The following is a 17,497-nucleotide window of genomic DNA, read 5'->3' on the forward strand; positions in this document are numbered from 1 at the left end:
TTTGAGTGAATCTCGGCCATAGCAAGAGCCTTCAAGAAGAACGTTGCTATAAATTCATTAGTGAAGTGAGCTGGTGGGTGAGGGAGGGGCAGCTACATTTGTACTGTTTGATCTTGTGAGGCTACAATGTGTGTCAAATGGCATTTCTTCAGCAGGGAAAAGAACAAAGTTATGTACACAGTACACCCCACAGGTGTGTAGCTGTGCATAGGCATGTACCATGCCATTTTTCATTAGCATGCTACCACTTTCACATTTTTTTGTGGCAGAAGCAAATATCAGAGGGAGGGCCCCATTGAGCAAGAAACAGGCAGTGTATTTAAGTACATTACATGCAGCCTTAAGGCTTTTTTAAATAAAAATAAGATCTTTGAGGTTTTGCAAGAAAGCTTTTCAGTTTCCTTTTTGCCTTGAATTTGAGCAGACTTCCTTTATTAACTTGCTCCCAATTATTTCAGAATAGTTTCTACCACACATTATTAAATTTGCAGAAGATAAAAATTTTGGCTCAGAAATGTGTTAAAAGCATAAAGTACATTTTATTACATATTTGAGTAGGTAACACAACTTTCAATCCCTTTTAACATGGTGAAGGGATTACCTGTAGGTTGCAGGACAGAAAATAACTATGACTTCGTTTTCCATGGTCTATGTATTATTTTGGGCTGTCTTAAAAGGTATATATTAATTTGTAGACTTCTAAGTGTTTTTAAAGACTTGTTTGGTCTTTATCCAGGAAAAGATCCCTTATGCATGTTCTATACTCTGTTCTCTATTTTGGAATAATAAGCACCATACCCCTGTTTTTAACAGTATCTTTTTACTCCCCCCCCCCCCCCAAAAAAAAAGATATAAAAAAACCAGACCCTTGTGTTCTCCTTGCACATTTTCAGCATCCCATGCTCTGAATTTTCAGTGCAGTTGGCAATAGGTTCTGTGTAACTACTTGGAAGAGCGTGAAAAGGAAACAATCCTGAAACATCTGCCATCATAAATTCCTGTCTTGCATTTTGTTGTCTTTCTCTTTGGATGACTAATTTTCGATGCTACTTCATATTTTTTACAGGATTGGACCCAGGATGAAGCTGTCTTGGAGGAGCTGACTCAAAAGGTTGCTCAAGAGCACCGAACTCACAGGTGAGCTTGACATGTTAAGATTCAGATTATTTTTTTTTATTGTCATCATCCTCCTAGGACTTCCATTCGTCCCCATGCTTTTCTGGCAGGGGTAAACTAGCCTATCTTCATGTTACTATTATGCTACATCTTGCTAGATTTTTCATTAGTCTGTTACAAAAGATTATCTGCCTCTTGTGAACACAAAATGGCCAAGGAACTTAATCCCAAGTAAATGAACATTTGCACCATAAGTTTTAATAAGCATGTGTAACACTGCTTGCGCTATGTAGTAGACTCCTTTCTCTTGGTTTCATTTAAATCCTGATGGTGAAAGACCCTGTGACTTGATCAGGGGTGGTCCGAGTGTCTGTCTGAGGGTTTTCTCTCATTCGAGAGAGAGGGGGATACACGCACTCTCAATGTAATGGAAATGAAAATAACAGGAGTTGGGTTTTAAGTCCACTTGTGGAAAAGATACAATGTGCTGTTACTAGTTAATGAGCTAGAAGTGAATGTATTTAGTGCTTCAGTACAAATACCTTCTTTGTAAGCAGGCTTCTGCCATGTCATCTAGGTGTTTTGGTGGTGGAAGTATTCAAACCTCTAGAGTGCTGTTCTTAGAAAAATGGCAATGCCTATACATCATTGGAAATAATCTTCTGTGTTATACTATGAATTTGCATTTAAAGCTTTATTACATGAAATGCAATAAGAATATTATGTGAAGGGTGCAGCACTCCCCATTATATGACAGAAAATGGTTGTAAAGTGGCAAATACCAATCTGAGTCTAAGGCCATTTTCAGTCCAAGTTTCAATGAAGCTTGGGCCTTTGGTGCAACCAAAGGGTTAGCTTCCAAGCTGGCCATGAACAGGTCTGGTGCTGTTCTCTCTCTGCCATGGGCTGCTTGTGTGCTCTTGGTTAACTCACACACTTGAAAGGAAAGATTTCTGTCCCCTGCTGTGCTCTTTAGTGCTATTTCTGCAACACAGAGAACAAATACTTATCCTCACTTCAGCAAGTAGATCGCATTCCACCTCTTTTCTCTCCCTCTTTCTCCCAAGTATTTGTCTGGTTCCTATGTTTCTGTTTGTAAGCTGTGGTAAGGAGGAGCAAAGAGGAGAAACGTTAATAGCGGCCTTCTTTTGGAGCAACCTGCAATCTATTCTGACCTGCTTTTGAGAACTGAAATCTGTCTGAATTCCTGAGCTGTGACAGCAGCGTGTGTGGACACGTGTGTAAAAGTTTTCGGGTGGTTTCTTCTCCATTATGAAAGAGAATCTGCTTAACATTTGATTTTTATGCCTGTGTTTTTGAACAGCCAACATAAAAACTTAGGTCTTCCCTTTTAAGTCATTTCAAGCAACTTCAGTGGACTTGTATACTATTTGTGCAAATTAGGAACCCTATGGCTCAAATTGGTCATCCAGAACGAGACACAACTTGATACAATGGCCTGATGTTTTAAGCCTGAAAAATATTTGATATTTGCAGAAGAAAATAAGTAATGTGATCAGTTCAGTTTGTTCCTCCTGTAATTTGAATTGTGCTTTGTACCTTACCTTAGCAATACCTAGTAAAATTCCTCCCCTTCCTGATTATGATCCTAATGCTGAAAGTTAGTTTTGTGTTGTGCATTTCTAGGCAGCATCTCCAAAGTGTCTTCTAAAGTGGTTTGTGAATATCCCGTTTTTTCACTAGCATTTTTAGTGTGCATATAATATTGAACCATTTGCTGCCTTTTGTTACTCTAATTGCAGTGGCATTACAGCAGCAGAAGCTGAGCTAATGTACATCAATGAAGTAGAACGCCTTGAGGGGTTTGGACAAGACATTTTCCCTGTGAAGGTATGTTAGTGTATATTATAAAAGAACCTCTGAATCAAACGATGCATGAGTCTGCAGCGACCTTTGGAACACATGCAAGTTGTGTTTGTCCAAAAGAGACGGGGCTTGTTTCACTCTTCTGGAGGGTGAAATGACTGCTGGTAGTTTGAATGGACAGTGCAGCGTGAGGGTATCTTAGGCCTGTAGTGTTACTTCTCTTCCACCAAAATCCTTCTGTGGAATAGGTTGCTATGTGCTAGGGCCTGCTTACTTGGGAAGCAGAGATGCTCCTTGCTTTTCCTTGAGTGCTGTCTGAAGGAGAGTGGCTGGGGCAAATGAACCTCAGCTCTGGTCTTTAACAGAATAGGAAGATAAGACCTTTTCATGTCTTTCTAAGTTGCTATTTACCAAGCATTAACTTTACTTTTCCTTAGTTTCTTACACGTGCCCACAGGTCCTTCTTACTTTTAAAATTGAGGGGACGTTTCAAGATTTACTGTGCATTTGTAGTCACTTTCCCTTTGCTGGAAGCCCCTTTCTGCCATGGATGGTCTGCCTGGCTTTATGGAGCACATGCCACCATGATAAAGTTGTGCTGAGAAACTGAAAACTGCTGTTCTTAACATGACGCATTTCTCTTTGCTAACCAACCCAGCCACCGTAAGTGGTGTGGACTGCTCGCAGGTTTTCTGCTAGTTAAAGTTGACTTGGAATTTAAAAACAAAACAAACAAACAAAACCCTACACCAAACAAAGAAGCTTTCTGCTGAAGTCAAAATTGATCCTTTGGCCAGTCTCAGAATTGGCCTGAAGGGAAGGAGCTGAATGGCAAAAAAAAACCCTACCCAACAACAAAAATTATGTAATGTTTATTGCCAATGAATGAAATCAATGTTCTTCTCAAATAAATGTGGATTAATGCTGCATGCTGCTGCACAGGATTTCTGTGTCAGAAATGTCATTAGATGTTATTGCATGCCAGTAAGATAAGTATGAACAGTGGACTGGGTGCTCTGCAAAACTGCAGGAAGATGTTACCCTTGTATCAAAGAGCAGCGTGCTGGCCTTGTAGACAAACAGAATTGCATTCAAACGGAAAAACAAGAGATTCCTCTTTTGTTCCTGGTAGAATGCTATTAGAAATCTGTTTTGCTTTCTTTCTATGTAGATATTTGTGTGTATATACACACGTATATGTGCACAAATGCATACGTTTTCCCCAGCGTTTTCCCAATCTCTTTGCCTTTTAAAGCTGCCCCTGGGACAAGGCAGAGGAATGTGTAGTCCTCTAATCAGACTAAACTGAAGACCATCAGACCTCTGCTGACTTGTAGTATACGTGGAAGAATGCTGGTGTATGTGGCACTGAGAACCAATGCGTAGGCTGGGGCTTGAAAATTGGCATCCATCATTTGTTTGCAAAAGGCATAACACTTAGCAGTCACAAACAGGTGCAGATACTCCATTGTTGCCTTCTGGGAATTAAGTACAGCAAGGCCAGGAGAGCAGCTCTAATCTGATCTATTAAAATGCAGGGACGGCGGATGGTTTCTAGAATTTGCTCATGCATAGTGCATTAACTTCTCTCATATCCTTTCTTCTAGCAGTTCTTTTTAACCACACTCTTTGTGTTAGCATGATTTTTATTTACCACTTTAAACTGTTAATCAATTACTATATATGCAGCTGAGGGGGAGTTGTTTTTATTGATAAATGTAGAAAAAACCTCTTTGTCAACAGCATTAAGCTTTTGTAGCAAAAAAGGAAAAGCGTTTTTAAGAAAACAACTGATTGCAAAATGGAACAGGAGCACGTGATTTTCAAACAGGAGCCTGCAAGGAGACATGGGTAGGCACAAAACCAATAGAACTTCTGAAGAACAATGCACAAACAGTGGACATTATGTGGCGCATGCAGATGAATATTTAACCCCATAATTGAAAAACAATGGAGAATGTACCTGTATAGAGATGCAAGTACTTTCTAGAGTGACATGCTGTGAACTTCTGCATGGAGTACTTAAAGGAGGAACTGTGAAGGGGCTTTTGAGAGGGATTCCATCTCCAGGTGTGGTTTTCTGAAATCTCGACATGTTTTAACAGGTGACTGGAGAAATGCTGTGAATGTGAAAGAGGACTATTGCTTTTGGTAGTCATATGGGCTCTAGATAGCTATAATCACAATGATAGGGAATGTGGGGTATTATACAATGAATGCCAGTTTGTGGTGTGTGTGGTGTTTGATAGAGGAGAACCTTGGACTCGTTTTGCCTTCATCTGTTCTCACTAATCACAGAATGAATCCAGTTAAGTGCTGACTGCTTTGAAATAATGAAAATCAGTCTGATCAAGCAGCAAAATATAGATTAGGCAAGGTTTAGTGCTGCATTCATCCCAAAGAAGGGCTTCTGTTTGGTGGTTCAGCATGCATTCATATGCCTGTATTGGCCAGTTTCCTTATTAAACTAAATATATCTCCTTTCTCTGCAGGATAATCATGGAAATGACATACAACTCGGTATTTTCTTCATGGGAATCTTCATAAAAAACAGAATTGGAAGGAAAACTGTGATTTATAGGTAAAAGCTAGGTCGTCTTTATTTAAAGCGAGTTTCTTTTCAGAGCTCCATGTGTGGGGTTTTTTCCTTACTTACATGTGTGACTTCAATAGTGCCAGTCCTCTAACTAAGGAGTAGTCACCTTGCTGTTTTCAGGATTGGCCTCTTGGCCGTAAGAGATGTGATAAAGAATAATTTCAGATGTCTGTGAATGGGTTTGATGACAAGGAAGATGTAGTTTTCTGTCATGTATCTTGTTCTACTTACAAGGCTTTGATCCCCTTTTCTTGCCTTTATGTCTGCTTCTTTGATGCTTCTGAATGCAAATCTGTTAAACCTCACAGTTGGCAGCCTAGGCACTCAACATTTCTAAAAATCTGGTTGCCATATTTAGGTGCCCCACTAAAAAAAAGCTGAACTTTCTCATTCTGTACTTTTGAAAATCCTGGCTGTGTCACTTGTTTATTTGTTCTGCTGTTTATTTTGGTTGTTAAGAATCACTTAAGCCTTTTGTGGATTTTGTTACTCCTTATAAAAGTTTGTTCTGTATGAAAATGTTGCTAGAAATCTCTATGATCCAGGGAGGCTAGGGTTTCACTTATTCTTCTTTGCTACTGTTCTGGTGGGTATTTCCGTTACTTTCAGTGTTAACTTGAAGTGGACTTTTAGTAGTCCCTGCTATTAGAATATGAACATTTGTGCAGCCAAAAAATAGTGTTTTATGAGGAGCGCTAATTTTTAGTCAGTACCTAAGGCTTGTACCAGACTTAAGCTGGAATGTTGGGGTTTTTGCCTTAAAAGGGCTTTCGGTGGTCATCTTCAAAAATGTTAGGGCTCCCTTTTCCACATAGCTGATGTTTTGCATATTTAATTTTGAGAAGAAATTAGATAATCCTTTAACTGTGCCAGGTGACAAAAGCAAGAAGTTTCTTTACATGTAGAAGTGACAGTTGGTGTTTGGATCCTTACTCTTTGGAAATATGCACTTCAAGCATCCTGCCATGACATGAAGAGGAATGCATGCTGCAAACAGACCAAACAAGTCCTTTCCATCCTCATGGATTGCATGCAATGTACGCAAATGTCTGTCAGCTATTTGTAAGAAGATTATAACTCTGATCTTGGGTAACCTGACAATTACTTGGAAAAAAAGATTGCAAACATAAAACCAGAGTATTAACATGGTATGCATAACCATGTTGTCAACTTAACCTTCTTTAGGAAGAATTGGCACTGGAGGAAAATTGTGAACAACATTTGGAGAGGAATGACACTATTTAAAAAAAAAAAAAAATTCTGTTACATGTGGCTAAAATCAATCAGTTCAAAAATGCCACAGTTTAGTATAGTGCTTATCATTAATGTATTCTCAAGGTATCTGAGTCTTCAAATTGGTGTTTTTAGAGAGCTTTTAACTCTCCTCTTTTGGGTTAAGAGCTGAATATCTGTTTCTCCTTTAATCAGAGCATGACCTTCTTATTTTCCTGACCATGTTTCTTCAACCAAACAGCTACTGAAAAGCTTTCCCATAAAATGAGACTAATGTTGACTAAGGGATTCTTAATGTGTTTGTGAAATGTTTGAATGTATGTGTTGGCAAACTCTACCACATTTTTTTACTCTACAGGTGGAATGACATTGGGAATATAACACATAACAAGTCTTCGATTGTTCTAGAGTTGATCAACAAAGAAGAGAATGTGCTCTTTCACACAGTAAGAAAAAGATCTAATCAGTGTCATCAATAAAGCTGCTTATACAAAAAAATGAAGCTTTAAAAGTCCACTTTCCCAAAGGGGGGCTTACTCATAATAAACCCTCTCCCCCCAGAGTTCACATTTTACTTTATGCAGAGAGTGAAATTAGCTTTGTTTAGCTACCATTATTTGTATTCTCTTCCAGGCATCCCAAAATATACTATGCTGGGAAGTCTGCAAAAAACTGAAGTGCTTGTCAGATGAAACATCCACAGTGCCACACTATCTTTCATGCTGGCATAAATTTAGTAGCATAAGCAGTTGTAGAAACTGTGCATAAGCTACTGTGTGTGCACATACTGGAACTCACAGGGCTGCAGTGCAGTTCTGTGCTATTTAAAATCACCCCACATCTCCCTGAACTGAGGCCAGTATAGAAACTGGACCAGCAAGCTTGAGCCATCTTTTTTTTTGTTGTTGTTGTTGTTGTCCCTCCTCCTCTCCCACTGTGACTTAGCAGTGAAGTGGCAGCATGTAAAGGCATGCCACTGTATTTCAGTAATTCAATGCCTTGAATGCTCTTGAGGGCACTAGACATGTTCTTGGCAGCCAGATTCTGTACATGATGGACCTTACCAAGCATTACTGCAATTGGATTTTTAAAACTCTTCTTCATTACTTCTTGGTAAGAATAACAAAATGAATTACTATATATACTTTTTTCTCCCCTATTTTCCTTGTGTTTAAAGGATGATCTTGAAAATGCCAAATATATTTCACGGCTGTTTGCAGCAAGACACAAGTTTTACAAACAGAACAAAATCTGCACAGAGTGAGTATTCTTTCTTCAGAGTTGTTTTCTGACACCCTGCTTTGGAATTGCTCTGAGTTTTGGTGTGTCTGGTTTTGTTTGTTTTTTCTAGTCACTTGTGTCAGTTATTCTTTTCCCCTTTCCCTTTTTTTCTTGTTTTGTTTTAATCACCAGCAAGAACAGACAATTGAGAATGAAATTTCATTCTGAGCCTTGTGAGGCTTGATGCTCCCCAAGCAGCCAAATCTGACAGAGTCTTAAAATTGAAGCCCTTGGTCCCTGCCATTCATAACCCAGAGTATCAGTATAAACTGGAGTGAAAGGTGACATACGTTAACATGCCAAAATGTGAATTGCAGTAGCATTTTGAAGATGCACTACCCATCTAGCAGCTAAGGTCGGTGGAAAACACAGGTTGTCATCTCCTAATTCGGGCAGTATAATTTATCTGTTTATTATGTGCACCAAACAGAGGACACCTGGGAACGCAGTTCATCTGCGTAGCCATACTAGCACGACACAGCGGAGACTGTAAATCTGAACCCAAAATGTCCTTGAGGCTCTATTTTGAGCACTTACTAAGGAACTGGCCTTGAGCTAGTTCTCTCACACAGGTGGATTCACCCTAACTGAAGGAGGAACTCATGAGGCTTTAATTATAAGTCAAAAGTCAATTTATCAGCTGCATATGTTTCACTTATACCAGCATGCAGAATTGTAGTTTGAGATAAATTTTGCTTTGAGAAGTTGAGAGTTCTGAGAAATTTTCATGATGTGCAGGGTTTGTATAGCGATGAGAACATGAATCCCTTGCAAAACTTACCAGCTTAGTAAGCTGGAAAGATATGAAGAAGTTAATCTCTATTAACAGCTCCAGTTAGAGCTGGACATCCCGTCTGTTTAGCTGGGTAATGCCATCTGTTGGAAAATAAATCCAAAATGATGAGGGGAAGATTGGAAGGCCTAGATTTCTAATATTATATGTGCACACAATATATTAACGTCCGGTGAGTTAGAGTATTGGAGAGACCAATAGGGTGAACTGCATAGAGTGATCTTTTCACTTACAGAAAAGAGATGCTGATTAGATTTCAGATGGCGCTTACAGTTCTTGGGAGGTGAGTGGAAGACCACAAAGGACATTCCTTAGGAGCATATAATGCATTTCAGAGGTCCAATACTAAATTTAATTTTAATGGTTTCAGAGGAATTGAATTCAAAGGAATCTCCTGATTGTCTCCCCCATGACAGTCAAGAAAGAAAACAAAATACTGTAGTCTGTCATCTTGGAATATTTCCCCTTTGAAGCTGTATATTGATTGGGGTCAACAGAGAGGACTGTTCTGTTACCATTCATAATCCAGACTGCAGAAGCAATAGCTTTTGATTATGTTTATTTCTAAACACTAAGCCATAAGTACGTGGGTGCCATGAAGTGATGTATGTAGCGGCTTCATATACAACTCATAAATATTTGGACTAATAAAGATAGGGAACGTCATGAGGTCACTGAGTGAAATAACTGGAATTAAAATGTATTTTTGCCATTAGAACAGCTCTCCTTCTTACCACAGTCTCATGTGGTATCAGCTTCTGTGTTAGAACCACAGATATTGATGACAGCGTATGCCAATGTCTGTTTTCTAGCCAAATAATTTTCCTGCCCTCTGTTAAAATGATAGTTGTTTGTTTTTCTGTGTGCATTTCCTCTAATCGCACATAACATCATTCACCAGATCAGAAACTGTAAGAGGACAAATTCCACCTTTCCTCTCTTCACGTAAGCACTATATTTCTGCCTCCTTCAACTTGTTTCTTCCCCCTCCTCATTTTTTTTTTCCCCTCCTACACTCCTTGTTTCTTCTACTGCACCTGGCTACTCTAACATTGTATGTGGCTCTGCTAGTATTATCTAACCAGTTGCTTTTTTTTTTCCCTGGTCCTGATCTGTGCGCATTGCTTTGGAGTGATTGCTATGAGTTTCATAAAATTGTCATTGTTTTAATGTTCACCTTAAGTCACCTAAGACTGTTCCTGTGTGCCATGTTCAGTTCTTATTAAGAGACTTGTTTGATTCATTTTTTAAACAAGAGTTTTACTTTCTTGTGTTTCCAAGTAAGCCAAATAAGATAATGAACAGAAGGCATGTCTATTTTGGAACTGGAATACTTTCTGTATTTAGAGAAGGACCTGAATTATTTTCATTTATTCATATTTTTTAAAATGTCATTAATGAGCAATACTTCCAGATTCTTCATCTCTTTTTTTTTCCCCATACATTCTTAAATCAGAATTGAAATATTGTAGTTTCTAGTATTTCTCTTTACTTTTTCTTCCACAGACAATCAAGTTCTCCTCCTCCTATCCGACGACGGCCCACTTGGAGTAGGTCATCCTTGGTATGTGCCATGGTGGGGTCTTTAAGGATGTCTATACCATTTCTAATGGGATGGGGCATTGTGTAAAATGGAATACTTCCTAAATTTCAAATAAGCATATTAACTCATTTGTTGTAGGCAATATGATTGGAATGAGTTTCAAGGGTGTGGCTGCCTAGGTTGATTAATTTAACTGGATAATATCACCACTGAGTATTAAAAATTACAGTCTTCAAGGCGTTATATTTTTATTTGCCCTGCAGAAACTGGGCATCTTTTCTACTGGATTGAGGTTATATTCAATATGTAAAGAAAATAATCCTCTAGAAAGAATTTGAAGTGTCTTGTGCTGTATACATAAAAACCTAGTCATTACATAATTTTACAGGTTCTCCTTTCGTGTTTCTTCCATTCCTCATGTTTCTGTATGAAGTCTACTTACAATTTATCAGCTTCTTGGGTTAAGAGCCTATTTTCTGTCTGAAGTTACTGTGATTTCAAGTAAAACTATTATAATGAGTACAGGGTTGTGATTCAGAGTTTTTCTTGAACTGTATTTGTTTCCATTTAACTAATCTCCATAAATACTGCAAATCTGACAAAACTGGATAACTTTTTCCTGAAATTTCACCAAAAACATCTGTGGGGGTCTGGTTTTTTTCCTGGTCAGCTCTAAGGACACTTTCTTGGATCCCATTTTAACATCGAATATGTCAGTATTTCTTACAGTAATTCAGAACCCCTTAAATAAGAGCAGCAACAGCACTGTTGGTCCCTTAGACAGAGGGCAATATTATCTTTATGCAGGTTGCCAGTTTTCATTTGTGATGTAGGTTATACCTGCTTTGTAGACTTTCCCAGAATGATAACTCCATCAGCCTATTGCTGCGAGACTGAAAGCTAATGTGGGCAGGAGTGTTTTCTTGACATATCCCCACAGTGTGATTACAGCTTGTGAAAGTGTTCCAAAATTAAGCTTAAGCAGGTACTGATATTAGGATAGCTTTATCTTGCAGATTTTAGCAGGGGCTGTTTTCCTGTGTGTAAATATGTGGTCTATTAGATCTAAAAGTTGCATTCTGTGTTTCCCAGCCATTGGCAGGAAAGCTGTTGTAGCTGGCTCCAGGTTTCTTTGTCCTTTCATTCTTAGCATGTTCCTAAGGTGTCACGATGCAATACACAGGCTGTGTGTTATGTTCTCTGAGGCATATTTATATTTTTGGTATCTGCCACTCTGGTCCCTAGAGATGACTATGAAAAACTGAAGGTGAAGAAACGAAATGTGCTTTGCATTCTTACGCTATGACCTCAAATATATCACAAGGAAAAAGAGAGCTGTCTTCTATGTTAGATATGGAAAATGGAGATCTGCTTTTTCAAAGAAAAAACAAATCCTGCTGCCTCTTTATGTTTTGAACATAAGCATGCAACAAGTTTTTAAAAAAACCCGAAGTGTCAGGAAGATCAAGAGGAGAAATGTGTGCTCATCAATTAAAAAGTGAACTGGGCTGCTAACTGTTCACATTGAACTTTCAACTGCTTTTTTCATAATTGTTTTGTTAACTTGTTGGAACAGTTCTCTTTAGGGAGGAGGAAAAAAAAAAAAAAAAGCCCTCCTGACTGTTGTCTGCACTGTACATACCTTTATCCACCTACCTATTCATTTGTCTTGTAGGGTAATAAATCAGTAGGCATAAATGGGAAGTGAAGTGGGATCTTTGGTGTGAGGCTCTGCCACTTCACTAGCATCATGTTCATTACTTTCAGATTAAGACCCTGTATGGTTTTGGCATCATGAACTTGTATTTTTATGAGCTATTACTTTAAAGCCATTTTATGCTGTTTCTTTTTCCTGTCAGGCCACCCAATGATGCTGGTTTTCCAGCAAAACCTCCTTAGTGTAGGAGATCTTAATATGATGATATGTTTAATTAGCTGATTTAAAAAAAAAAAAAAATCCACGTGATCCTTAAGTTGGATATAGACGTTCTGCAGACTTCAAGCTTCTCCCATTTCATCAGAAGAGGCAGATGGGTCTTCAAAAAAAAAAACCCCAAAAAACACCAACCCCCAAAAAACGCTGCAATAGAATGATCCTTAATTTCTTGCAGAACACCTTCCATAACATCTGTCACAAAGAAAACTGTCTGCTCTAGATCTGTACATTCCCAGTAGAAGTAATTTCTTCCTTGCACTTTTCCTCTGCCCGCCGATTGTTAGTCTTTCCAACATCTTGGTTTGTTCCAGGCTAAGCTCTGCCACTTTGGTTGTCAGCAGCAGGCTCCTTTGCTCAGATATTCAGTGAGAGTAGGGTTTTATACCCTTGGAAGTAATTGTTGTAGCAGAAATATTTCCTGTCATCTTCCAGCTCTGCCTTAACACAGCCATTGTGTATGCAAGAATTCATATGTGTGCTTAGTTTCTTTGATTCTCATTCCTTCTCTTCATTTACATAGAAAATATAAATTTAACCCCTTCCCCACCCCCTCTTCAGTAGCTAACTTGCATGGTGCTCATTTTGTGCATGTGCATGCAAAGGTAAATTATTTGGTGTTTCTTTTTTGCCTTGGGCATGCACAGTATTCCTTAATAGTTTGAACTACTTGAATCAGCCTAGATGAAAAGCCCTTATTCCGCTGTTAAGGAAGATATATTCACAAGACAAGAGTGTTGTCTTTCTCTTTCTGCTTACCTTGTATATCCAAGTATGTTTTCATAAACTTTGCTCAGTGACACAGGACAGGACCTTACAGTGCAGGTGTAAAATGTGATTGCAAAACGTATCGGTTTACCAATAGACAAAGCTGGTGAATGCAATGTCAGCTGTGATTTATTTCGCTGTAAATGATCCTGCTGATTTAATGCTGAATAGCCCCCTGTGATACTTGTTGTGTTAAAAAGCTTGTTACAGTGCAGACTGTTGGAGGAAGGCTCCAATTCATTATCTAGGGAATCTGATATTCATGTAATTTACAGAGTTATTTTAAGTCCATATGTGCTCCTGGTGCTTGTATAACAGTGTTCTAGGTCCTTGAATTTGTTCCGTCTCCGGCTTTTGTCCTGATTAGGTGTTTGGTTTGGTTTGTTTTAATTCTTCAAGGGCAAGGACTTTTAATAAACTTTTGAAAAGTTCTAAGTGAGCTGGGAGTCTGGATGTTGTTTTCTGAAGTGGTTGAGCTGAAAGGAGTCTTAACTGGTCAGCTTTGGGCTCCGTAACAAAATTTAGCAAACAATTTACAGAATGTTATTCTCTGTTCTATAAAGAAATGCCAAGCCACGTGTCTTTGGCTGGGTAAGAAAGAGCAGTATTCAGTGGAAAGGGCATAGAGCCCTTTTTACTGTTTCAGCTGCAAAAATTGTAGCAAATGAAGTTCTTAATGCCTTTTTTTTTTTCCCCCCTTGTGCTTTTATTTCAGCCAAGACAACATCCATTTATACTGCCTCCTATGCATGTCCAGTGTGGAGAACATTACACCGAAACACATAATTCACAAGGTACTTAGAGCATATATTTTTCCTTTAATGGACTTCAATTTTATGTGTATGCAAAGAAGCTCCTACTCCTTATGTCTAGATTTCTAACACCGTCATGGTCAAGTGGGAGTAGCTGCTGGAGGAGAGCTAGCAGTTTTATAGTTAATGTTGCAGTAAGTCTTCTGCTTAAAGTCCAATTTCAGTTTTCAAATTACTCTAAAATGTCTGTGCATGATTATATGGACCTTAAACTTGGTATTCCAGTTCAGTGAGCTGAAAAAATAATTTCTAAAGGAAGTATGATGGCTGTACTCAAAGGCAGTGCCAGCTGGGGCCAGGCAGAGAAATGGACTGAGGGAAAAGGAGACACAAATATCTTTCATTGTAGGAGAAATCATAGTGCCCTGGTCATGAAACTGTATATTTAGATAATTTTTCTGCTGATTTTTCACCAACATCTATCTGCATTGTTAGCCTTAGGGACTTAAGGAGGTTTAACTATTTTTAACCCGTGTTTGATGAATAAATTCCCTAAGAGGTTGTACCAGGTTACTTTGATCAAGACTGGGAATGGAGCCCAGCCCCTAAACACCTTGAGTCTCACACCCTTAACCATACCACCTTTTGGAATACACGTAGCCAGGTCTGTTAGGCTACGTTCTTTGCAGTTCTTGAGAGGTACGGCTGAAGTGCTCTCACTGGCAGAGAAGCTCTCAGTCATACCTGATAGCATTTTAGAGTTGTGGTGTCTGACTAATTTGAAAAGTTTTGAAAGGAGCCATTTAGTATAGTTAATTGCATACAGAAGAAGATTTGATTTAGTGGCTACTACTGTTTTACTGTAAAGCTGAGGCTCTTAAGGGGGATATTCTCAATTTTAGAAGAATTTTAACGTTCCCTTAGGTTTACCGCAGACTTCTCTATATTGTTGAAGAACTAGCTGATTTCAGAGTTTTGGGAGCTGCTACTCTTTTCTTACCAGATTTTCAAAACGGACAGTCTTGCAGTAAAGTTGTGATCCAGGACATCATCTTTACCATCTTGATTCCCTCTCAAATATCCTTTGCTGAAGTATTTAATCTGTACATCTGTAGAGTAGTTTTTTGGGTTTTTTTTTTTTTTTGATTGGTTGTTTTCTTTTCCTCCTCTGAGTCTTGATCACCCTGCTGTGTTATACTTAAGATCCTCAAAACTGATGGTTGGTCTGAAGTAGGATTTCCAATTCCAGAGTCCTCTGCTACTTCAAATCACAGACAGCAGTGCATCAACAGAAAAGACAAGATAATTTTTAGGATTACCGTAGGCTAGCAGCAATGGATTTTTAAGGTGGCAGCAGCAGTGAATCCTTCCAGGATGAAGAGGGAGGAGATGCCCCTTTATTTTTCCGATGCAAAAGCACTTCCTCTCTTTCCCCCTTCATGTCAAACACAAGGATCTGAACTACCATATTTTGCTAACTGTTGGGAGTGTTTACGGGAGTAGCTTTGTTTTAGTTCTATTCCGGTGACGCAAGGATGCTCCCAAGACCAAATGTTCCATGCAGTTATACACTAAGCTGTGTCTGTAATCGTTGGTGCAGACTGCATTTGAAGATTGGTTAACATTGAATGAGTCCTTGTATGTTAAAATTGTCAATGTCTTTATCTCTGCTCTACACAGATAGCATTTTCCATGGAAATGAAGAAACGTTCTACTGTAGGTCTCAGACCAGTTTGGACAGGTGTCCAATGGACTTCAGCTACTTGAATGGTAATGGACCCAATGGAAGCGTATGCAGTGCCCACAGCATGAACTCCCTCAATCGCTCGCAGAACTTCATTCAGGCATCTCCAATGTCCTCAAATCTGAGCATCCCTGGAAGCGACATCATGAGAGCAGACTACATCCCCAGCCACAGACATAGTGCAATCATAGTGCCATCTTACCGGCCCACTCCAGATTATGAAACTGTTATGAGGCAAATGAATAGAGGGGTGATCCAGATGGATAGCCAAAGTCAGTCTTTGAGGAATCTCAATATTGGAAATACACATGCTTACAACCAGCCGGAAGACCTAGTTTACAGTCAGCCTGAGATTCGAGAGAGACATCCTTACACGATTACATACGGGCCCCAGGGTGGCAGCTATAACAAGCCTGTCACCCCGTCTGACCAAATGAACCCTAATAATGCTGTGCAAAATAAGACAGCAGCCAGTGCCATATCCCACACCGTCAGCACGCCAGAACTGGCTAACATGCAGCTGCAGAGCAGCCAGAGTTACAACACCGCTCACATGTTAAAGAACTATCTCTTCAGACCCCCACCTCCATACCCGCGCCCACGTCCTGCCACTAGCACGCCAGACCTGGCAAGCCACCGGCACAAGTACGTCAGTGGGAGCAGTCCTGACTTAGTCACTCGCAAAGTCCAGCTCTCAGTGAAGACCTTCCAAGAGGACAGCTCGCCCGTGGTCCGCCAGTCACTGCAGGAGGTCAGCGAGCCCCTCATGGCAGTGAAGCACCACGCGGCTGTGAACAAGCGCCATAGTTTGGAGGTCATCAGCAATATGGTACGTGGTATAGAAGCCATGGCATTAAAAACTTTAAATGCCCCTCTGCCGCGCAGGAATACTTTGCGGGAGCAGGTGCAGCCAGAAGAGTCAGTTCAGATGGGGCATGAAGTTCAGCAGGTTCCTCATTATCATCACAAAAAGACATTCTCTGATGCCACGATGCTGATTCACAGCAGTGAAAGTGAAGAGGAAGAAGAAACCCCAGAATCTGTGTCACGGATAACAGCCCTCCATGAGAACATGGAGTATAGTGCTCAGCTGCAAGCTGCCTTGGCTAGAATACCAAATAAACCTCCTCCAGAGTATCCTGGGCCTCGTAAAAGCGTCAGCAATGGAGCCCTGAGGCAGGACCACGTTAGCATTTCTGTGGCTGTAGCCAGGGCCAAGGCCATGAGGCCAGGGCCTTCCAAAGCCATTAGTGTCTCTCGAACTGATCAAATGGCAATAAACGGGTCTTCACTCGGGCCCTCTATCTCAGAGCCTGACCTCACGAGTGTGAAGGAGAGGGTCAAGAAAGAACCTGTCAAGGAAAGGCCTGTGTCTGAAATGTTTTCCATTGAGGACAGCATTATAGAAAGAGAAATCATGATGAGGGTAAGTGCCTTCCTCTGTTGCAGTGGCTCCTTGGAAATTAGTAATCATACAGGTAGCTTCCATACCAGAAAACTGTTGGATCAGTAAACTGTGGGGAGCACATGGGTGGGAAGATCTTGATTCGCTTCAAGTTAGGAAATGCGTTTATAAGTGCCACATACCAAAATTTGGTTTCGTGGGTCTGTGCGGCCACCAAAGGGGCTGATCCCGTGCGCCGCTACTGGCCTTGCCTGCTTCCTCCGCTGCGGTGGTTTGGCTGCTAGCCAGATCCGCGACTGATCCCGCGGATGGTGCCAGCGCCCTGGCAGCAGTGCCAGCTCGAGGTGGGTGGCAGAGCCCGCGGCCGGCTGATGAGGAGGCTGGCCGCAAAGCCCCCGTCGATGCCTGCTCCCCTTCTGCCCGCACGGCTCTCCAGCCCCTGTGGATTTGAGGGCAGGATGAGTCTGAAACGTGTTTGCTGAGGGTGGGCGGGACGCTGCGTTGCA

General features: G+C 40.3%; 1 protein-coding gene across 1 annotated transcript in view; it reads left to right on the forward strand.

Annotated features, from left to right (window-relative positions):
- The window catches only part of PTPN14 (protein tyrosine phosphatase non-receptor type 14), a 72,510-nt gene that overhangs the window by 38,610 nt on the left and 16,403 nt on the right, over window positions 1-17,497 (forward strand). The window contains exons 5-12 of the mRNA XM_009477984.2: window positions 1,067-1,137; window positions 2,880-2,967; window positions 5,436-5,524; window positions 7,131-7,218; window positions 7,950-8,032; window positions 10,353-10,410; window positions 13,806-13,884; window positions 15,523-17,012. Of these exons, the coding sequence (XP_009476259.2) occupies window positions 1,067-1,137; window positions 2,880-2,967; window positions 5,436-5,524; window positions 7,131-7,218; window positions 7,950-8,032; window positions 10,353-10,410; window positions 13,806-13,884; window positions 15,523-17,012 (2,046 nt within the window). The remainder of the gene's footprint in view (window positions 1-1,066; window positions 1,138-2,879; window positions 2,968-5,435; window positions 5,525-7,130; window positions 7,219-7,949; window positions 8,033-10,352; window positions 10,411-13,805; window positions 13,885-15,522; window positions 17,013-17,497) is intronic.

This window comes from Pelecanus crispus, chromosome 3 (assembly GCF_030463565.1).
Source record: "Pelecanus crispus isolate bPelCri1 chromosome 3, bPelCri1.pri, whole genome shotgun sequence".
Taxonomy (NCBI): domain Eukaryota; kingdom Metazoa; phylum Chordata; class Aves; order Pelecaniformes; family Pelecanidae; genus Pelecanus; species Pelecanus crispus.